At 43.1% G+C, this 23,497-nt stretch overlaps 2 protein-coding genes across 6 annotated transcripts; both read right to left on the bottom strand.

Moving 5' to 3' along the window:
- Positions 1-769: 769 nt before the first annotated feature.
- On the bottom strand, positions 770-6,643 carry LOC116771470 (microsomal triacylglycerol transfer protein). Its single transcript, XM_032663314.2, has 11 exons — positions 6,256-6,643; positions 5,753-5,950; positions 5,580-5,678; positions 5,183-5,509; positions 3,935-4,134; positions 3,709-3,856; positions 3,482-3,640; positions 2,988-3,417; positions 2,199-2,353; positions 1,568-2,100; positions 770-1,469 (listed from the first exon to the last, which is right to left on the bottom strand). Exons 1-11 carry the CDS (start codon positions 6,499-6,501, stop codon positions 1,328-1,330), a joined length of 2,637 nt encoding a protein of 878 aa, XP_032519205.2. The 5' UTR covers positions 6,502-6,643; the 3' UTR covers positions 770-1,327.
- A 1,305-nt stretch (positions 6,644-7,948) lies between these two features.
- On the bottom strand, positions 7,949-23,299 carry LOC116771165 (calpain-2 catalytic subunit-like). 5 transcript variants are annotated; one of them, XM_032662925.2, is made up of 14 exons: positions 23,100-23,299; positions 20,012-20,203; positions 16,963-17,011; positions 16,125-16,266; positions 11,382-11,614; positions 11,067-11,207; positions 10,606-10,998; positions 10,096-10,474; positions 9,849-10,006; positions 9,690-9,762; positions 9,252-9,305; positions 8,807-9,173; positions 8,677-8,732; positions 7,949-8,594 (listed from the first exon to the last, which is right to left on the bottom strand). In XM_032662925.2, the coding sequence occupies exons 2-14, from the start codon at positions 20,139-20,141 to the stop codon at positions 8,568-8,570; spliced, it is 2,202 nt and encodes a 733-aa protein (XP_032518816.2). In that variant the 5' UTR covers positions 20,142-20,203; positions 23,100-23,299; the 3' UTR covers positions 7,949-8,567. The 5 variants fall into 5 exon arrangements, with proteins under 5 accessions (XP_032518816.2, XP_032518819.2, XP_061379197.1 ...); XM_032662928.2 differs by having other exon boundaries at positions 20,008-20,203; XM_061523213.1 differs by having other exon boundaries at positions 23,199-23,284.
- Between the last annotated feature and the right edge of the window lie 198 nt (positions 23,300-23,497).

Genomic DNA, 23,497 nt, shown 5'->3' on the forward strand with positions numbered 1-23,497 from the left:
ACCACTTATCTTAACATACTAAGACCATCGACAAGGAAATATTAATATTAAGATCATATATTTTTGTGAAATTTGTAAAAAAATGAAATACGATCCAATGTAACGAAACCACAAATGATTGAAACCATAACTAAGGCCTCGCAGGATATCTTTATAGACACACAGATTCAGTAGAAATGTCCGAGCAGTTGAAACTCCCAATAGAACGAAACCAGGAGGGACGAGAGCTTTAATAACACACTTTACTTTTTATGGAGTGTCTGCATGCCTTACTTTACCCGTCTTGACAACAGAAATCCACTCCGCTTAGCTGACTGCGAATCCTCATGACAGGTATTGGAAACTCCGCGAACGTTTGACGTCAAAAAAGCCGGTGGCCCGGCCTGTGTACCAGGCTCTTTGCTAACGACATGTGCGCGCCAGTCGTCTCCTGATTAACACGGTTGAAGCAACTCTTCTTCATTAGTGGAGTGCCAGTGTCAGTGCCAGTGCCAGTGCCAGTGCCAATGCCTTAATCTCGGCAGCTTGCTTGGATCCTGCTAATTATCAATCCGTTTCAATTACCTCCATAATCCGAAAGATCGTGGAACGTTTATTGAATAGACATCGAGACCCAAAAGAAAGACATGTTTAAGATATTCAGCAAACCGAAGATTGACCAGGAGTAAGAGAGGGACAGGACGGGTCATCTCTAAGTACATATTATGAGACATCGTACTTACATTTGGACGGAAAATGGCTGGACGAATAACCAGAAATAAAAAAAACGTTCATAAGAAAAAAATGTATTTTAAATTGCCAAAATGATCACAATCTCTACAAGAGAACAAAACGTTACTTCTAAACAAGCGGAGATTCAAACATTACTCTTATAACGTGATCCTGTAACGGCCGCCGCGGCGCGGACCCGTCCGTGGCCGCGGAGACACGTTGCAGGTAAAGTTCCTTAAGGCTACGATGACTACATTAAATAAAGCATACTATAAGAAATGCCGTGTGACGAGATCACAGACGGACACCTTTGGCCGAGAGCTTTGGTTGAGCGCTGAGATTTTCATGTGCGCGGTTTTACACACCTAGATGATCATGTATGTGTATGTATTCGTACACGTATTATGTATGTGTATGTGTGTGTGTGTGTGAGTGTGTGTGTTTGTATTTGTGTATGTATATTTCTATTTGTGTGTGTGTGTGTGTGTGTGTGTGTGTGTGTGTATGTTTGTATTTGTGTATGTATATTTCTATTTGTGTGTGTGTGTGTATTTGTGTGTGTGATATTGTTGTATGTTAGTTTCAAGTCGGTTGTTACAGTTTTGATCTTGTAATATTACAGCATGGCGGTGAGCACGCGGCAGAGCGAATCGTTGATGCGGCCGAGTGACAGCGTGCGGCCGGGGCTCTTCATGGACGAGTGTCGGCGACGCCACACGTGCTTCATGCCCGTCTTGGACACCAGCTCGAACCCGTAGCTGTGAAACAAACGAACGTACGAATCAGTCACCCCAGCGTCACTGGCGGAACGGACTCCGGCCAGGAGACGACGCAGTCTCTTCCCTGGCCGACCCACCTGCTGTCACAGCCGGCGGTGTACACTCGGACGCACAGCACGTTTCCGTCGTAGAAATCGAGGTCCGCTTCGACAGCCATCCTCGGTGCGCCGCGCAGCCAGCCCCGCGCCGTCAATCGAGCGCCGGCCGCCACCACGCGAGCTCCCCAAGCCGCCTCGAGCGCGACACTCAAGCGCATCTGCGAACGTGCGCTCCTCGACCACAGCGACACCTGCGCGGCCGCATCCAACGCCAGCAGCTGCAGCGAGTCCCGCTCCAGGCGCAGAGCGGCTCCGTCCAGCAGCGGCAGAACGACGCCGGACGCCCCCACCGTCCTGGCGGCGCGTAGCACGGGCGTGGGCTCGCTGGCGGTGCTGGCCCACACGTGCCCCAGCAGCTCGCCCTGACCCGTGAACAGCGTCACGCTCCTGCCGCGGACACCCCCGACGGAGAGCGCTAGTCCGCCGCTAACCTCCACACCCTCCTCGTCTTCCTCGTCGGAGTTCTGACCGTTTCCCGCGATGGCTTCGAGTCCTCTGGTCCAAAATTCGACCTGAACAGGTAATTTCGCTATGTTCCACGATCTTAAACTCGACGGAAGACACGTGCCTCAGTATCTCCGCAATCGATACTACTACGGACGCTACTCACCGCCAGGGTGTCATCCGAGTCTCCGTGTGGCGCTACGGCTGACAAATGAACTCGTCCTCGACGGAGCAGTCCGCCGCTGGCCACCTGCACGGACTCCAGGCGGGCGCGCCAGCCGTCCACCGCACCCAGCTCCCGCACAAGTACCGACGAAGTGCCTGAAATTAAAGCAATATGTATCAACAATAATGTAAAAAATCTTAAACAATTACGAGAATGAGTACAAATTGATTACTCAATTTGGAAGCCTTAAACACTACCAGATGCAGATTATCATTTCTTAAAAATATATTCTGTGGCCGATTCAGTCATAAAGGTGTTGGAGTTGTGACTCGGGCTCGTGCTTTCGGCAGCTTCGTCCGGGATCGCAATAATTTTGAGTAGAATCTAAAAAGGCCATCGGAATTCTATAAACACCTCAGAGTTTCCAAGAGACATATCCTGGGAAAATCCCATGATGACGTCAATACTACGCTCCCAAAAGACAAAGATGCCCCGGAGCTGGAGTTAAGACTTCAATTCCATTAACAGTTTATGATAGGTGCATAAAGAAACAGACCAGGGTTAGAATCACTTGTTGTTTAAGGCCGCGGCCCATTTTCATTTTTATACGTTTATGAACTTATTTTCGCTCATCGAATATTCTTTCCTGTGCGCTGAGAGGCCGGAAGAGGTCTCCTAAAGAGGTGATGCCATCAATTGTGAATTTCGTTTAGTTTAAATAGTTTTGATATCTGTTGTGGATGAAGGGATCAACACAGGAGGAACGGCGCAGAAGGGGAGAGCACTCACCCGCCATGGCCTGCACCTCCCAGCCTCGGAGTCGTCGAGGAAGGAGCTTCATCATGTTCCGGACGTGCGGGTGGTCGTCGGCGAGCGCGTGCAGGCGATGCCAGGCGAGGCGCACGAGTTCGAGCGGCGCTCCTCCGTGCAGCTCCAGCATCAACCGAGTGAGGCCGAAGGGAGCCTCCGCGCTGCAGCGGAGCAGCAGGTCGAGCGCGGCGGCGCGGAGCTCCAGCGGGCTCGGCCGTAGCACCAGCCGCTCCAGGCGCGGGAGGCGCGTGTCCGTTCGCAGCGCTGCCAGCGTCCCGCCCAGCGCGTCCAGCGCCGCGAGCGCCACCCCCCGCCGCCCCGCCTCCGCGTGCTCCAGCAGCAGCTCCACAGTGTCCTTCCGTTTCAAGTTGCCGAGGGCCGCGATCCTCACCCGGCGACACTCGTCGGTCTGTAACATCGGCCAGGTGAGTGCCAGCTCGACCCGCCGCTCGCATCGCTCCGACCCTCCTCACCTTACACCGCACGAGGCTCTTGGTCAGCGCGTGCCTGGCGCCAGCCGAGAGAATCTCATCCCCGGCAGCGGCGGCGGCCCCAGCCAGCAGCGCGCTCTCCACTAGCTCGAGGTCGGTCATCTCCTCGGCCAGACGCAGCACATCCTCTACGACGGATTCCTGCCAGACAAATTATGAAATGGCTAGCAGTTTAGTGACGTCGTACTCCGACCGACCTCGGTACGTACGTGTGGTTGCGGTGTGAGCGCCAACGCGGCGAGGTATGTGTGCACCAACTTGACGGGGGCGTCGCGCGATCTCAGCCGGAAGAAGCGCATCGCCGTGGCGTGTGTATGCGCGGTCCCCGCCAGCCCCAGCGCCATACACATTTGCCTCCTGCAGAACACAGGTGTTACAGCGAGTTTCCGGAAGGATCTCTCGTCCCCTCACACGATGACATCGTTCCATACTCACAGGTATTCAGGATCGTGGTCGTCGGAGAGGATCGGAACCAGTGCGGGGAGTGGAGCCGCTCTAAGCGCTCGTACAAGCCTCCTGATGACGTGGGCTGTCATCGCTTCTCCCCCCTCATCCCCCTTGGGCCCCGGGTACCTCTCCGCCGAGTAGTCGCGCAGTTCAGAAATTGCCGCCTCCAACTCCATCTCCAAACTCTCCTGAATGGAGTCAGTCATATACAAAAATAGTTGAGATTTATTATGTCCCTCCTCTAACTTGCAGAACCGAACTTTAATAAAACAAAAAAAGAATCGTGACTTATATGGCTCTCTTACTCGACTAATAAGGCTCTCAATAAAAAAAAGGACTTAAATATTTAAGGATTTGTTTTAATATAACCTTACTCAATATATCAAAGACTATTCCTATATTTCTATGTAATAAATTTGTGTTTACAGTCGGGGTCACCACTGTGTTTACAGTTTAGTACCTTATTTGGAAAGCGTGACTAACTAGACGCCGCAGGAAGTCAAGTCTATTTAATTGAGTATCTATTACAACACTGAATAATAAAATTATGTGACATAGTATTTATAGTAGGCACAAATTCATTTTCCTTTTTAATATTAGAAATAAGAGTGTGGCGGACTAAAAGATAAGGTTTAAAAAGGTTTATTCCGATCGTGTGAAATAATTCATAATAATTAGCGTATAACCGCGTTAGTAACAGTCAGCGGATTTCGTTTTTTTTTTACGTTATAGTGATATGAGTAACATATGTCACAAGCTCCCCGCCACACTCAGAGGTCGCGCTGTCTTCGTGAGGCGCTGATAGTGTAATCACTGTACTCTATTTATATATCAGACAGCCGACACCAAAAACATACAATAAACGATGATTGTTATCACCGTTCACCTACACACGGACAGTTTAAACGTTCTGTAGTCATAAATCATGAGAGGCATTTCTGTCCGCCGGCTTCTGACGGGCAGAGACTGACAAAAGGATTTGATTATTGTATTTTTATCAGAAGGTCAAAGTTCATCAGTAGTAGTAAAACTAAGTCTCAGCTTAGATTACATATTAATCACTTCAATGTGTGAGAGAGACCGAGACTGTGACGTCATGTGCTGTGCGAGCCGAGTATTCTGGAACTGATAGTGACACGACCACATGAAGTGGAATAAAAGAGATGACGACCCTAAGGCCACGTGTCATGTGTTATGTGTCATGTGTTATGTGCCAAGTGTGTGTGCGCATCTCACCTCCAAGTAGAGCGGGTCCGTCACCTGGACGGGTGCGGCCTGGAGCGACTCTGCCGCCACGTGGTGAGGAAGCCCGGACAGAGCCTCGGCCAAAGAGGAAGACCGTGGGACCATGGCCCCCGCAGCCTCATCCGCGGTGAGCCTCAGCCAGGCCCGCGCCTTGAGTCCTCCCCTCCCTCCCCTGCCGCCCGCCACCAACTCGTGCAGCTCCTCAGCGTGCAGGTCCCGGAGTGAGTGTCGCCGGTCATCCAAAGTGTATCTGGCCAGTCTCCGCGACTTCACCACGCCCTCTTCCATCTCAGGCCAGTCGTCCAGTCTACATGAACTCTGTAAACCAAGTTTTCTATTACACCGGAAGTCTCCTACATCTAGAGCTACATTGATGGTTCTGTCATACCTTGTACTTCCTGACCGTGTTGGCTGAAGTGGTCTCATATTGAACATGACAAGTACCGGAGACGTCTGTTTCATTGAGCTCCTTGCCGACCGTTTCAAACTTGAAATATAATAATAAGTTGTATTCTCTGTAGTACTCGAGACGTTTTGGTAATGAACTACAATTACTACTACCTGGAACACGCTCATCAGGGACCTTTTAAAATTCTGTATCTCCACTGGATCTTTGGGGTCTAAATAAGCAGTTTCGATTAGACCGAGCTTCCAATGAGCATAAAATGTGGAATGTGAATACAGGTCCCAGATGGAATTCATCGGTAAGTAATCTGCTGTCACACTCTTACTTCGGGAAAATAGATGTGGAGACAGGAGCTAAAACCGTCATTAGGAAAATTCAGTATAATATTTAAAGACTAAAACCATTTACATGTTGAGGTCTCGATACACAGAGGCAGATATGACAGTATAATAAATAATATACAAGAATGACTACTATAATGTGAACTAACATAAATATATTATTATAAGATATCCTATAATTTTTATAAAAAAAATATTAATTAGATAAAGAAGTTCCTTATGAAATCTTTGTCAAATAATTCAAGGCAATTTTTCTTTTCTTTCCTTTTCATAAAACTCATGAATATGCTTTTTTTATAAATGTCCAGTAAACATACCTCGAATTTGAGAACACTTTGGACGCCGGCCTCGGTCCAGAGCGGGATTACATTAAGCTTTGCCTTGATTTTGTAGCTAACCTCCTTTTCTTTCCGCTCCAGCTCGTTCAGCAACACCGTTGACTCCACATCGTAAGATATCGGCTCTTCAAACAATTTCAACTGACGGGAATCCGCCCGGCTTTCGGAAGATGTAGTCGTTTGTAAAATCGCAGAACAATATAATATTACGATATAGCTCAACATGATTACTATATTTCAAACACAAAATAGTTTCATATGTCTAAAGCTTCCAGACATACAGTTGAAAATATTTTTTATTTAAATATTCGTTTAATCTCTGCGTCAACTATATCGACACGTCCAAAACCCACAGTTACAAATGAGACACTGATGACAAGTACGCTGCGTCGGTGTTGCCAGTCGACAGGGTATATCAATATATGCAAAAATCAATAATTGTTGATTGAAAGACAACACACAAAGATTCGTTCTTCACTAATGGAAAAAAGAGAAATATGAAGCATTAAAGTGTATTCTTTTATCACAGTATTGTATTTTCATAAATTTTCATTTAAGTAACTAATTTCTGCTTCTGCTTATATTGATATCGCAAATATACAGATTAGAAAGGGAGCGATTACTAAACTACTGGATACTTTACAGAACATGTAAAGAGTATATAAGTTGTATATCTAGTTATGTAATTAATTTCCACTTTTACTGATCTTATCCTCGATCTATTATTTAAATTGTGAAACTGAAGGCAAACAAAAAATGTTACAGTTTATCTCAGAAACGTTTCACACCGATAAAGGATTCGATCCCGGGTTCCTGCTCATACTTGTCAGGATCAAATTTAATGATTCCGGTATTATCAGGATCGATATATATCGATAAAAATATGAGTTCCTGTAGACATTGTTCTCTCTAGCACATAATGTTTTGTATGGTTTACTAAAATAGTTTTTTTTTAAGTTTACTGTGCGTTTGATAAGTTATTCACAAAAATAGTCCAGTTCGTTTAACGATAATTTTATTTAAGCATCTTTTTGAAGACTTAAAATTTGAATATTAGATGTCTTCACAAAAGTAAAACGACAAAAAAAGTATTTTAACATGTTTTGCTATATTTCATATTACCACTTTCAATTATTAATAAAATCCCGGGACTGTCCCACGGATCTGCAATCAACTATCCACTTATGTTGTATGCAACTCCAACCTTGAAATCTATACAGCATCATACAGATGTATGACGGGTCCCGACCCGGCTAATTTGACACGCTGTTCATCCCACATCCTTTAATGATAGCTTCATAAAGATTAGGGAATCAGCACAGAACACGCACCGTGTTTGTGTTTGTGTACATCGTAATATCAATAGCGTAATCAATACACATAACAGACACAATAAGTTAGTCGGGTAATTTTTTTAGTCAAACTTGCGGTGGTTTAAAAAAAAGTTGGTTTCGAACCCCTTTTGAAATTATTTTTCGTTACGGGCCGAGATGTTCCGCGTATCATGTATTTTTAGGAAAAGGAATGTCACTAACAAAATAAACAAAATGTAATCCTAAAAGAAGCATTCATGGCTGGAAACACATGCAATTTTTAAGAGATTGTTCTTCTTTCACACATCCTGTTTGAAAAAAAAAGGTTTTGTAAAATATCAAGATTAAAACATATGAAGTGACTTCTTAATAATACATTTATTTGGTAATAGAAGTTCGTATCACAAGACTTGGAACATTTCAACATTATCAAAACAATATGTTTAATAAGTCAACAATACGAGTATATAATTTTTTTAGTAAAATAAGTATATGTCTATTGTTATGAAGCGTTCACTTTATGTTTATCAATAACGATATTTTTCTTCCTCTTACATTAATTTTTTATCCATCGTGGTCCCAGGGGATACATATCAGCTACAAGATCAGTTAATACATTTAAAAAAAACTATTTCCCAGACATTAGTAAACATATTTTAACAATAAAGAGTAGATTTATAACAACATACAATACAAATATAAATATGGACTAATACCACAAGTCTGTGACATGCTATCTTTGGTCACTACGTCTCTACAGACCGGCGCACGCCGCTGCTAGAAATATACTATGCAGTAAATATAACGGACTCTGTGACATGCTATGTGCAACGATATAATTACAACCGCGTCGGACGCGCCGCCCGATAACAAATATAAAACTTGGAAAACATGACGAAAAACAACAACAATAACATAAATTATAATCAACATCGTTACATGGCTATGAAACTGACGTCGGAGCAGCAACAGGACTCCTCAGGAGTAGATGGTCATGAGGAGCATCTGAAACAAAATAAACATGCGGCTTAAAAACACGAACATGCGAATATAAACACGTTGAACACTGACCAACTGATGTACGCACTTCCTCCAGCGAAATGGGATTAGATTTGAGTTTGTTGTCGAGGCTTCGGAATCTCTCTGAAAAATAAAGAATATTTTATGATAAATCATCAAAGGTTTGGAAAAACGGCGTCCTCTCTCCTTCCGAATACCGTGGGCGAGATGCAGACGGGCCAGCGCCAACACGCAGGCGTCGGGCGAGAGGCGAGTCCCGCGTGCGAACCTCAGCACGAGGCACTCCAGCACCTTGTTGGAGGCTCGCACGCCGCACGCCCACAGCAGCGCGCGCAAGCAGTAGGCGCTGACGGCGGCCCGGCAGCCTGGGGCGGCGCCCAGCACCGCACCCCGCCACAGCGCCAGGCGCGCCAGTAGCGCCGGCAGCGCGCCCACCTCCAGCCTCCCCGCCGCGGCGGGGTCGCCCAGCGCCACCAGCGCACCGCACAGCGCCCGCGACGGCCGCGCCGGCAGCACGCGCCGCCACACGCGCCGCAGCAAGCTCCTCAGCGCGCGCGCGTCCACCTGCGAACACCACACCGTCCTCGTCAAACCCGGCTCTCTCAGCAGTCCCCCTCTCATCCCTCTCACGTCGAGCCTCACCTCTTCGATGCCTCTTTTTCCGATCGTTTTTGCGATCGCGGCCTGAACCTCGGGCTGTAACAGTAAGGGCGGCTTTTAGCCTCACATGTCTACATTCTACAAAAGAAATAGAATTACGTGGAAATACGATGTCTGCGAAACTGGGAAAGATTTCCAACTAAATAAAATCAAAATACATTTATTCTTCAAATCACTTGCGTCTTGCATGGATTTTTATTTTTTTTTATCATGGCTATCATCATGCGAGAGATCGGTACCGTCATTTTGGCCTTGGTTACTTTGCCGCGGTCTTTAATTTCACCCCTACTTTGTGACCGTCAGTAATGCAGCTTGCCATGGATGGAATATTAAATGTAGGGCAATATATCACTTTAAAAATTTAGGTTGGTTAGGTCTCTAAAAATTTTACGTCTATGTAAGATGTACATGTGTATATACCTCCAAAGGGCATCCTTCGTCCAAGAACTCGGTCGCAACGTCACGGACGATCACATTGTCATCGTTGACCTCCCTGTCAGCGAACAGAGAGTTATAAGATGAGAGAACGACGCGGCATCAGCGGCTTGGATCAGAGCGGGAATAGGAAATAACGCTCACCATACGTCCGTGTGCTCATCAGTCAGGATGCGCAGCAGGAAGGTAGTCTCGAGGTGTGGTCGGTGCGTGTGAGGCACCACCAAGTACTGTCCTGCCGGCAACGTGAAGAACGTGGCCACCTCGCGTGCTCGAGACCAATGTGTCACGTCCAGTGCTCGCTGTGAGCACCACCAGGTTTACAGGGAGCAGAAAAAAATTAGAGCGAAAATAACTTTCAGTCTAGAGACAAGACAAAGAAGAGACTTACGAGGTCTGCCAAAGCAGCGGGGGCTCGGGGGGCGCGAGGGGGAGGAGTACCCGGGGGCAATTCATATACCGCGAATCCGATGCCGTGAAGGCGGTCAGGTGAACCAGCGGGAGAGTACTGCTGGGTGACAGACACCACTACGTGGCACTTGCCGGATTCAGATCGTGGCACATGAACGTGAAACTGGGGATTGGCGTGAACAGTACGAGTGCAAGCCGGCGGCCCACCCGCGTTGTAACCGCGTCTCCAGCGACGACGAGCCAACACCGCGCGCCACGGCCGTCTAGCGTGCAGCGCTGGCTCCAGGAGCCAGTCATCCGGTCCTATATGCACCAGCTCCAATCGCGAAAATAACCGCGCGAACTCCTGGAACGACATCCTGGAACGATAATATTTTAAAATAATAGCTTAACTTTTAAATAAATGTGTCAATTTATATAATTCGTAATTAAATATAGGATCAAGCCTTAGATTTTGAATTCGACTGTTGGAGGGTAAGCGCATGCTCACCAAAAGTGTCCAGGGTGTGTGAGGCGGCCGGCCAGCAGGTCCAGATCAGCAGGGGGCAACGCTCGCCACTCGGGAGAGCCTCGCGACCATGCACCCGACCATGCGGCAGGCCCACCCGCAGCCAGCAGCCTCACTAGAGCCCCCTCACCTCCCGTCTCACGCACTCGAGCTAAACCGGTCACCAGATAGGCGCGGCCAGGCATAAGGCCAGAAGTCCCGCGCTCCGTAGACGCCACTAACAGAGTAGACCGTGGCACCGCCGAGTGCAGCACCTGTAATAAAAGCGAGCGGGGCTGTCGCGGCGGTGAAAAGCTCTGCACTACTGCACCGGTGAGGTCTTGTAGTACTTGAGCCGCGCCGCACCCGCGCAGTGATGCCAGCGACCCTTGTAGTCTGTGGACAAGTAGACTTGTTACTCGTAGGTCTACGCTCGTCAGAAGTACAGTTGTATTCGACTTTACTTAGCGTAAGCCTTCTCGAGAAGCGGCAATGTGAAGTCGTCTAACAGACCACCACGCGCAGTGAGCAACACGCCACCGCGTGTCGGCAACAGGTCATCGACCACCACCTCACGCCACGATCCGAATACCCAAAACCGGAACCTATGGCAGAGATGAGACTAATTATTTTAGTGTATATAGATGAGTATCAAGTGTATTTAATTCATATATAAGCTACAAAAGAATGTGAAGAATGTGGTAACCTGACTTTTCGTGTTAAAAGTATTTTGAAAAGTAATTATGTCATATATTAGCGAGTCTACACGCGGGCAGCACCTGAATTTCCCAGTGTATCGGGTGCGGAAGGAGTGTGGTGGCGCGACGCGTGCAAGCAGACGCGGCGTGTGCGAGAGTGCGGCGGCCGCCAGGGACAATGCGTCCCCGGCCGCCCCGGGCCGCACGTCCCAGCGAGCAGCCTGAAGCTCCGCGGGTTCGTCCTCGAGCTGGTCGTTCGATAGCCCGGCTTCCAACGCTGCGTCTCCCAGGAACCGCGGCCGAGGACAGATCTCCTGACGGTTGGCGGTCCTACTATATAATGAATTCGCAAGGTAACGAGTAGAGGCCCGCTATTCCATAAAATACTATTTTTTGAGACGTCGTACCTTTATTAAAAAGGACATATTAAGGAGAAGGACATGAGCGCAGTTCAATGTGTATTGTTTGAATAAACAAACAAATTCATTGATTAGTTTTTAGTATTCATTATCTTTATTAATTTGGATGAACATATTAAAACCCAAGTTAGCTTCGTCAACTGTGTTGGAAAAATTAAGAAATCACAATAAGTTCCGGTTTACTTAATTTTTATTATAGTTATAATTTTTTGACAAGAATTTTTAGACCTAAACTATTAGACCAGGATAAACTATTCTTAGAAAAGGAGACGGTAACAACATATCGTAAGGAGAGTATGAATTCGATCAGGTCCCGAGTAATATGGTACGAACATTATAAACTACAAAGCTAACTTACTGTTCTCAAGAAAATCTTATTATGTATATATAAAACAATTTAGTCTTCTAATGATTTTCCAGAGACTAATGTGGGAAAAATGTGCGTTATTGTATATAGTAACAATGTATTGTTACGATGCATCAAAGACGCCTAAACTGTGAATGTAAAAGTTTTTGTATTCACTCGTAAATATCGACGGCGCGGCGGCGTGGTGAGGTGCATCGCGCGGCGCTGTGTATCTGACACACTTCCCACGACCGAGTCATTCATAAGCTACACAATGATCTGTATCATAACGATTCTACTAGTCGACATAAATATATACATGTATGTAGAAACTCGCATAGGTCGCGTCGACATATACGAGTGTGTCCGTCTTCTTCTCACGACTACTCGTTGTTTTAAATGAACAATGTGCCTAAGACTAGCGCATTTCTTTATCTTCGCTTTTAAAGACCGTCGTTAACTTTAATTTCAGGATGATCCGATTTTATTCAATTGGATCAACGCTGCAGAGCGCCTTCACTATTAAAATAACGGAAGATATTCGTGACGCCAACGAAAATAAAAGTTTCTCCCGAACTTTCTCGAACTGCCGAGTGATGTGATCAGCTCTGGTGTTCTTTAAAAAGTAACATTACTTTTATGTCGCTCCACTCCTTCGACCAGTTCACATTTCACTGTTATCCTATGGAGAATAATAGTGTTTCGAAAGTAAGTCTATTGAAAGAACAGTCCATAACTAATAAACGTCGCGTTCAAATGAAACGGTTGTTCTTAACCTTTTTTTTTTTCTTAACTTCTGTATTTTTTTTCCAATTTCAAATTATATTTTGAAATACTATTAGATTATTATTTATTAGAGAGACCAGAAATCAGACGACTAATATATTTATTGTTACTGAATTATAAGAGAACAAAAGTCGACTACAACACTTTAGTGCTTAGGGTAGTGAAGTTTTAAAATTATTAAATAGTTGAAATTCTGTCAGCTTATATCGCTGTATGATTAGTATGGAACATGACGTCGGTGAATGAGTGTGAAACTTCAGAGAGGAGGGAAAGCGTAGAAAGAACGACAAATATAACTCGTAACGTGAAGGGATTCAACTGTTATAAAGAATAAGATAACAATGATCCTGTCGATATAGGACGAGATGTAGTTGAAGGTATGGGGTCCATCATAGCTATCCAACAAGACGCATAACTTTTGGAGCTTTGGTTAGAGTAATAAGATAATGAAATTAACAGCAACATTGGAACGTACACGGCCACGCCGGAAGTGAGGTGAAGAAGTGGTGGAGCCATCATTTCATGTTAGCGATGATGATGACGGCATGTGAACTCATCGCCGAGCAGACTGTGCGTTCTATACTAGAACGCCAACAAATGCACTTCACTTAATGTAAAAGTGGGAAAAACTGTAACACGTTCTGCTTGAGGCGCGTCGGAGAAAGTTCGTTGTTGAGGTACTTTTTGTTAGTCAAATCGACATTAGCGTGCGTTTGTTAATTAGTAGATATATTGATAAATGTTTTGTGGCGAATGAAAGTTACCAAAAAAAAAATCCGGCGCCGATGACGACAGTTCCGGACATAAAGCCTTTTGGTAACTTACGTTGCATGGATACAGAATACTAAAATACCGTTTATATTAAAGGTGTATCTACACTACATATCGACAACATCCACCTGAGAGACACTAATGTTGTTATTCTTAACACAGAGCGCGTCGAAGGTACCGATGACGTGAACTGTACTGTTTCATCATATAGCGAGGTGCGAGGTGCGAGGAGCGTGGCGCGTGGTGCGCTGAGCGACATAGAAGCACGTCTGTAAGCGAGGGTCATGCGGACGTGTATGGCATCACCGTTACACGAATGGTACACGCTCCGCCTTCCGACACCTGTACATGGATGAAAATGGGTCGACGCCGGAGACATTTCAATAGACTGTACTCAATATGAACTTGTCGAATGAGGCTAGCGGCGGAGTTCTTCAGTGAAACATATTGTATTTATATCTAGTATGAGTCTAACGACGACAGTGCTGGTTTGCCTTATTGAAACCCAGTGAGTGATGTCACTGTCCATGTCGTGTCAGCAACTTGATGAGGACAAATATCATGGACCAGGAGCTGCACAAGTTGTTAAGTTTCAATGGCACCAGAAAGATGTCAAGAATATTATTGATTGAATTAATAACATCGATCACATCTGTCCCGCTCCTGGCAACTCGAAAGGAATATTAAATAGGATAAGAAGTCGTACGCTTCTTGACGAGGAGTCACTTGTAACTAGACCGGTTGTCAGAATAATAATTAAACATTTGAAAACAGATGAACTATAAAGATTTAAACACTACAGATTTTAAATTAACATATTTATTTTGAAAGTTGCAAATTGTTATTTAAATTAAATTATATAAGATGATGGACGTTTTCCGACATTAAACTAACAACAGGTCTGAGACCAAAACTAACGTAGTCCTAGGAACATTATGATCAGCACACAAAGCATTCCTTTACAACAGTAGGGACAGTGATGGGTCAATATTACATCATTACCGGTGTCGGCGTCACGACAGCGCGAGACGCTGGCTTAATTACAATGATAAGGAGCTTGAATCAGGAAGAATGTTTCACACTTAGAACTACTAAGTGGGGTCTCAGACCGTACTTTTGGTGCCCATATTAACGTGTTCATCGGCCCTGTAATAGTTTTATTATATTAGGAATGTAGATCTAAGGGGTCCGATTTTTTTTTATTTTTATAATGATATAGTTTGAGTATGTGTGTCTGTACTGCAGATGTTAGCAGCGAGTCATATTTATTTCATCCATTGGCGTTGAAGGACGTCATAGTCGTATGTAATCGGGACGTTAAATGTTTATTAATATTGTTTCAGGATTCAGAGACGACCGTCCAGGAGACGATGCTTCCACCAGGAGGAGACGGCAGTTCAATAGATTCATATCTACATATATAAACATGACAGTACCACTATAACACACACACACATATTTAAAAGTATTCACATGAGGTGTTCTGTTATAACTATTATATTACAAATTGACTCTCACGTAGCGGAAATTACAAAGTTGACCGGACTCGAGAACGTTTTCTTTAATGTGGAATTTATGTGTTAAACACGACGTCACGAAAAATATAACACCGAGTCGTGACACACGCACGTGTGTGTGTATGTGTGTGTGCGTGTGTGTGTGCGTCTCAGTGTGTGCAGTTATTTACACCGTTAAAGTCATCGGTAATGAGATCGTTTGTGAGACCTGGTATTTGTTCAGTTGGCTCGAAATAATAACAAATAACGGGCTTGAAGACATTCAAGACCACGTTAGAAGACCATTCTATAAGATTATGCAATAATATTGACCCCAAAGTTTGAAGGCTTTTCGACTGCCCGTAATTGTCCTGCTGGAAGCAGCACATTTAATAGAGAATTAAATAAAATTCGTGTCTACGTTTGAGACTTTCTTGGAGTAGGTTTCGATGTGAACAAGACTGAATCTTATTTATTTTAAGACCACGTTAACACAAGTTTGACGAAAAAACCTTCCATCTTAAAGAGTCTAGCTTTTCAGAACATTTCATATAAAATCGGGAACAGTACTAACTCTTTTTTGTTATTATCTGCATAATTGGGTATGTTTTTAGATATTTTTGGTTATGACGTTACTGTTACGCTTTCACTTTTACTATCACATTCTCACCGATAGAGAAGTATGTGATGTGAATCTCTCACGTGGATTTCATTCTAGGACTGTGAGTGTACAGCAAGCATGTCTTCCATGACTATAGATTGTACAAGATTCGGGATTATAGTCATCACCATATTATAATGTAAGCACCTGTTTATGTCCCAGAGGCCTATAGACAAGCGGTGGGGACTACTTACTATCGATAAGCCGGTTTGTTCTTTTTCCCTTAGGGTACATGAATATATCTTTATATTTGTACTATAACTACAATGTAAGTAGTCCAAAGATACTAGGTCAATGCGTATACAGGATCCGTACCGTGACTTCACTTCTGGTGTGTGTACATACGTGAGGTCTTATCCACGAAGTGCGCGAGGCGAGGCGTCTGTCGCCCAGACTGGAAGCGGCGGCGGGAAAGTCTCGGTCCATGAACAACGCCTCCACTCCATCCGCACACTCCACCCCCTCGTCCTCCGACGAGCTCCAGTATCTAAACATAGGCAGTCAGTCACATTGATGTATTGAACCAGTATTTTTAATATACACATCCAAATATCCAATACCAGATTTGTGAACTTTGGGTTCCGAGCACATTATTTAAGTAGGAGGCTTTACTTGAGACAGGTATATACTAACAAGTTAAAGAGTGTGTGTGAGAAGAAAGCAAAATAAATAAATTATACTTTATAATAGACACGTATATTTGTTGTAGAACTTGAACGTTGAAGCGGCTGTGGAACTGTTAGACATATTACACTGTTTTAAATTGGTGAGTCAGATCGCGTGTCTCAGAGCACCTCTGATCAACTACACCTTTATAGTTTATTGTCCGATAATAAAGAATTCGTCACAAGTTAAAGAAATATCGTAATTATTATCTTGGTGAGACTATTGAGGTGGTGGAGCCTAGCTGTGGTCAAGTTACTGCAGCTCGAACATAGGCTGGCTCGACCGGGGAAGTACCACCCTCTCATAGAAGTAGTCTTTTATGGCTGCGTTTCGTCGGATGAGTGAGAGAGCCGGTTGCCCTTTCCTCTCCCTCTTCCCCAATGACGGGTGGCAAAGCTATGTCCATGGACGACTGTATCTACCTCCATGAGGTACGCCGTTTGATCGTTGGCCGCCTTTAGCATAAAATAAAATTAAAAAAAAAATAGTCAACCTCAGTCGAGAGTGATATAAATACCTCGGAAGAGTGGAGAGCTCCTCCTTCCTGGGGCCACCTCCGACGCCATCTGAAATCAATTTAAATTAAACGCATTTCTTTAGAAAAAATAACTTTTACGTTAATATTCACGTGTTTATGTGCAAGACATCATCGTCTATACCTGAGACCATATTTCCTAAACCATTTTCCCAGCCAAGGGTACATTTTATGCTTACAAGAATACTTTGACCATATAAAGTAGTAGAAGGCCAATGTTAGTCAGCACACAATTATCATTTCTGAGGATTAACTCGATGTATAATTTTACAAACTATAGTCGATGTAGTCCAACGTATCTGTATTTCTCTTCCGTGCTTTATAAAACGTTTAAGACATGAGGATTTCTTCGACATGTAAAATTCAAAAGAAACATCTTAGTTATTATTAGTATTTTCTTTTAGTTTAAAAAAAAAGCCTGCGTTAAATACTATGATATAAGAACGAACATGTCCATGCTACTCCTACCAGTCTACAGAACCACTTGTCTTCTACAACAGATTTGTACCCTAGGGATCATCTATATAGGAATACAATTTGGTCGATTTATGGATATGACATTGATAGATGTAGGGTTATAGAGAGGTCTCAATTTAAGTTATCGTATTTGATCTTCCGTGTAACAAAATACGAAAAAATAACATATTGGAGCTACTGAGCTACTGTTAGCCTATATCTGATATTTCAGTACAATAATAGACACAGAAACGATTCTAGTTTCATTGGTTCTGGACAATGAATAAAATCATCAATTTACTAGTTGCAAATAAATAGCTATGTCTTAGCATTTTTCATGACACTTGATCAAAGAAAAGTTCCAAAAGTCTAATTGGTAAAAATAATCGTGAAAATATACAAATAAATGGAGCCTTACTATCCTTTATGTATTATGAAAGACTTCCTGATTTCAATACGAGTTTTTTACGAGTGAATAGGTTTTAGAACAAGTGACATCAAGATACACACACTACATGCACGGAGTCGAGCATATTAAGACGATGAACAAACAGACCATCAAACAGACTACATATTAGACAAGCTATTGTTGTGACTTCTCCAGCCACGTTCATTGAGGTCATCGTGCACCTCCGACAGTCGCACGCACTACCTGAGGAAAGTTATGGCAGGAAATAGTGAAGGAATATTATTAAACTTCACCGGGTGACTCATTAATAGAACAGGACGAGAACAGTGAAACAGACATACACTGCAGTGGAATGAAAGCCTTCGGAAGTTGAGACTGTAAGAAAAATAAAGGGAAAACATTTAAAGGCGATCTGTAGATATGAAGTGGGACGGGGGGAGTTTTGTCACCTTTCCGGGCAAAACAATATGTTCTATGGAAAGAATTAATGATAAAAGTGTAGGTTTTACAATGACCCTTGGCAATTGAGTTTAAACTGTTCATCACATAACCTCAAAATTCAAATAATCCAAGTTGAAGGTGAGCCGCGAGATCCAGTGTAGTAGGTGTTATATATTTACTCGGGTTTTATTTAAGACGGCGATGGTGGCCGTGGCTGTGAAGAATAAAAATAATAACAGTAACAAAATAAATGCATTAAAATTATTTATTAAAGAACGGTTTCAACAGTAATTGGAACCGGGCGTTGTCTCATTGATCAGGCCGTCAGAGCTGACGGGACAAAATATTATTTTCTTTAAGATTTCAGGGTTCCGTGGCGAAATTTATAAAGGCGGAACTTGTATAAGATGATTTTGGTGCTGTTACGGTAGGTTAATACGGAATGCTGTCTCTGGAAAAGTCCAAAGTAAAATTTACAATTACAAATTCAAAACGATGAACCATCTACAGGTTAGCATACCTTGGGTTCCTCTTAGCCACAAGTGGCATTTGATTGATCTGCATCGTGTAACGCAAGTAAAAAACGCGGGAAATAAATGTGTCGTTACAGAACAATATCGTTTTTTTATACTACAGCCTTATGTACAGTCCATAACACGATCGGGATCTGTATTGATGTGTGGGACCGGCTGCAGCACTTGGAAGACGTGTGGATGGAGAGCATCCACACCGTTCAACCTCGCTCCTTTGTTCCAATTTGAGTAATTGAAGGTCGGCCGTTGGCGTCACACGACACATCTTTGTATTTCACGCTCTGACTCGTGTGTTCCTCGTTTGTAATAGTAAGTATTTATCAAATTCAACTACGTCTTTACATTTCAATGCAGAGGTGTTAATATATAATATAAAATCAATGCTACTCCTTCATATTATCGGAGGTCTCGTCTCGTTCTCGTGAAGGGTAAACATAAAAACATTATTTTTGTAACTGATATAATATAATACACACAATTTTTTTAAACATACTCATTGGTATTTATTTGTAACGTATACAAGTCGAGTTTTCGAGTGTTCCTGTCACCGGACATTGAAAGGCAAATTAGTATTTATTTTAGAGTGGAATTTTAAAACACTTTTCAGAATATTTCCTTTCATCCGGGATGTGATGATTAAGTATCATTTGTTTGATTACTTACAGTACAGTACGTATAGACAAAGTTATTCTTCAAACGTTCCGTTTTTGTGGACTGAGATGAGTACCGAGATGCTGACCTCTGACGATTGTAATAAAGAGTAATATGTTCTTTTTTCGAAGTCGTGGTGGCCTGGAGGTTAGAGGCCCGCCCCTGGTACGTGAGGGCGCGGTTTCGAAACCTGGCAAGTACCAATGTGATCTTTTCCGAATCATATGTACTTTCTAAGAATATTTAGACGCCACTGACGGACGGCGAAGGAAAACATCGTGAGGAAACCTAGTCTTATAATTTGAAATTATAAGATTGAAATCGCCAACCCGTCTTGAGCAAACGTGGTGATTAATGATCTAACTTTCTCCATGTAAGAAGAGGCCTTTGCTCAGCAGTGGGCTCCTATAGGCTGATGATGATGTTTTATTTCCCTTTAAAAATGACACAAGAGATGTCTGTCCGTAGTGAAACAAGAAAACGTGCTCCGTGAAATGAGTGCAAAGGACTCAGATAACTATAAAAAGTTAGAGATACCTACTGGTAACACCGTTGGTCTTGTGCCCGATCGCTGCGTGCGGGATGAGCGCGGGATGTCCGACATGCCCGGGTAGTGTGGTGTGTCCGGGGTGACCAGAGTGTCCGGGACGCGTTCGCATGAACTTCCTCATATCGGCTCGCAATCCTCACGCTCGTAGACCGTCATGCTAACCTCCGTAACTGTCTTCGGTACCTTGGTACAAACGTTAAGTACATTATATAATATGTCAGAATATGTCTGACCACGTGAGCACAAAGAGCGAAGACTCTCCTCACCCTTTGTTCAATCTAAGCTAAAACACTTCCATATGCCCGACCAGTGGATGTTCCCTGTTCCCTACGACAACCACTTTCATGAGGATTTATTTAAATTTCTTAAATTATACCGTACTAACGATTCGCTCCGATTTCGCACGAGTACAAAATTTAAATCAAATGCTGTAAAGGGCCATATAGATCTATATTACATGAAAAATGTGTTAAAGGTATTGGATTTTAAAGGAATTGGATAAGGATTAATGCTGTATTAATGCTGTATTCGTTAAAATCGCTTCGAAATTTAACCAATATTAGTCGTAAAAAGTAAATGACAAAAATGTGTTATTGTGGGATATCCAAAAGAGACAGACATATACCATCGCAGAGTTTTCTGTAGACCTTTTCAATGTGGACAATACTTAGTACATTATGTTGATCAATCTCGTAGGGTTCAGCCTGCGTTGGCAATGGAAGCGGAAAAATGTAATTATTTGCGATATCACATTAGAAACCTCAAAAATAACAGTATTTCTTCACAATTTCATGTTTATTATAATACATATAAACCTTCCTCTTCAATCACCCTATCTATCTATTATCTATTAAAAGAAACCGCAACAAAATTCGTTGCGTAGTTTTAAAGATTTAAGCATGCATAGGGATATAACGAATAGACAGAAACGACTTTGTTTTATACTATGTAGTGCTGAAACGTATCCATGGACAAGTGAGTATAAAAAAAGTTTTAAGATGCGACAAACCGTAACAATAAATATATTAGTCAAGCGGCCGCTGAAAGAGCAAATATTGAGAAAAAATTGTTTTTTTAATTTTAAATAATTTTTTTATATTCTATATTTCTGCGGTAAATAACCGTATTGTTATAATTTAACAAAAAGTATTTGGTTTTCCCGGTCAGCAACTATTCAACTAGACTGACATAAATACTGTACTAGAGGTGGTTCCAATTTCTGAGAACATTTCTTACTAACACAACGCTAGGCTGCCACAGACCTTTAACCGTAACTTATTGTACAGGGGAACCTCGTCGCGCGTTGGTCAATATACCGTACGATATTTTAAAGGGATATCTTTGTTACAGAGCCTCATTTCTCTTCTTCATATACCACACGTCACATCTCAGCCGTCGCGAAGAACTACCGTCCAGCTCAATATGTCAGAATATTATTCATATCATATTCTGACACACTATGCTCTAGAGTAAGTGCATGTACCTACAACGATTTTATTGCCTACAAAAACAATTTAAAAAGTTTTTATTTATAAAATACATTATGTTTACTTTTATCAAAGCCATTATTAATTACAAATAGATTACAAATAAATAACAAGAATTTTACGTTTAGATAACAAAGAAATAAAGTTCAATCGTAATAAGCAAAATAAAATAGAACCATCAGTCAAAAGAACAGGCACAGAGACAGCAACGAGCGACGAGAGATACAGTCCGCATTAGTAACAGCTGAACACTCATTATAAATTAGGATCCTGTGGAATCTGTTTTAATACTAAAGTTAGGAGTAATGTAAATAAAACGAAGAAAGAATACATCCCGGCACCGACACAAGGAACGCTCATTAATGATTGGTTGGTCAGCCGATGACCACCACGACCACATGACCAACACGACAGTCGAGTCGTTAAATGTAGATCTACTTTAACTGAACAATATAACTGCCACAGAGACGAGCGCCTGACCGTCGGCTCGTCGTTTGAAACGGTTGCCATACAGTTTGTGTTCAGATTGAACAAAAACACGGAGACACGTCCAAGGAATGCATCGCGATCGACGACGAATGGGGAATGATGCTGTTATATGTCGCGTATAGTAAAGAAGACGTTCACTCAAATACAGGGAATGTTGGCTACCTACAGAGCACAGAGCACAGAGCACAGAGCACAGAGCACGGCGAGAACAGTGAAAGCGCGCGAATTATTATGTGTGTATGATTTATAATACGTCGGGGTCTAACGAGCACAGTCCACACGAGTTGACCGAGTTGAGCTCGGCGAAGAAAACTAACTCGGTGCTGTTTACTGTGCTATGAACATCCGCCAGTGTGACAGACCGATACACTCCTCGGCTCAACCACAAGAACGTCTGCTCTGAGGACTTGTTGTTGTTATAAAAATATATTAATATTTAATTGTATGTGCAAGGTCAGTAGTCGACAGCTGTTCATTTTTTTATTCCGTATTATTTTTTCTTTAATATTTGTAATTTACACTACATATTTACAACTCAAGTCTTCGCAGTCGACCGACAGTTAACCGTAACATATTGAAGTTTTATAATCATTACTGTATTCGGACTCCTTTCCGAGTCATAACTTTGTTTTTGTGTTTTTGTTGACTTCTCTGTTTCCTCGACGATCTATATACAGAGACACTTCAGCACGAGTCGCGTCAGTAGTGCGAGTGCTGAGGTGTGTGATGTGTTTAATTATTTTTATGGTTCCGCCATAATTTTTATCATAACTGCAGCGCGTCCTACTAGCGTTCGGTTCGATAATATGACGTTAGCTTCACTGGAGCTACAGAAGAGACTGATTGAAACTGAACCTTTTATTTGTTTAATCTGTGTCTCCTATGACGAGCTTCAAGAGTGTGATTATTATGTAATGTGGATGCATCGTGACTTGTTTCACACTAACTTTATTATAGACGGGTTTACAGATTTTACAAGTTTATCTAAATAACATTCCTGGCAAAATCGTAAACAGTAAATGTGAACGATGAAAACACTGCATAAAGTACATCGATGAGGGGCGCCGTGTGAGTACATCTAGCCGCGGGGTTTGTCGTCTTACCGTTTGTTGTGTCGACAACACCGTAACGAGAGTTGAAACAGTATTCCGTAGGCCGCCACCGACACTCGACAGTCCCGACACGCGACACCCGACACTCACTCGCCACAGAACACTCCGATCACTGGCCACTCGAGGTCCGTGTCCTCGCACCACACGCCGGTGACTGCCGCCTGTCCGCCGCTGACTGTTCACTGCTCACTCATGACGAGGTTTATGTGGTCACGAGGCCGCCTCGACTAGCGCTCGCACCCGGCGGGGCGCGCCTCTCGTGTTAATAGCATTGTTTCATTTTGATGAACTTACATTACTGAGTGTTCCTGTTTTACCACAAGTAGTTTATAACATAAAAAAAATTAGATTTCAATTTTGTAAAAATAATTTTTCAACAAAGTTTAAAG

Source organism: Danaus plexippus, chromosome 17 (assembly GCF_018135715.1).
Source record: "Danaus plexippus chromosome 17, MEX_DaPlex, whole genome shotgun sequence".
In the NCBI taxonomy this organism is placed as follows: Eukaryota; Metazoa; Arthropoda; class Insecta; order Lepidoptera; family Nymphalidae; genus Danaus; species Danaus plexippus.

What these genes read in the sequence shown, in the direction of transcription:
- LOC116771165 (XM_032662925.2), bottom strand. Translation starts at nt 20,141, where the DNA reads ATGAGGAAGTTCATGCGAACGCGTCCCGGACACTCTGGTCACCCCGGA. An exon ending in GAAAAAGAGGCATCGAAGAG is followed by an intron (nt 9,174 to 9,251) that starts GTGAGGCTCGAC and finishes TGGTGTTCGCAG; the next exon opens with GTGGACGCGCGCGCGCTGAG. An exon ending in CCGTCTGCATCTCGCCCACG is followed by an intron (nt 8,733 to 8,806) that starts GTATTCGGAAGG and finishes TTTATTTTTCAG; the next exon opens with AGAGATTCCGAAGCCTCGAC.
- LOC116771470 (XM_032663314.2), bottom strand. Translation starts at nt 6,501, where the DNA reads ATGTTGAGCTATATCGTAATATTATATTGTTCTGCGATTTTACAAACG. An exon ending in ACACGGTCAGGAAGTACAAG is followed by an intron (nt 5,510 to 5,579) that starts GTATGACAGAAC and finishes CTTGGTTTACAG; the next exon opens with AGTTCATGTAGACTGGACGA. An exon ending in CGGACCCGCTCTACTTGGAG is followed by an intron (nt 4,135 to 5,182) that starts GTGAGATGCGCA and finishes GACTCCATTCAG; the next exon opens with GAGAGTTTGGAGATGGAGTT.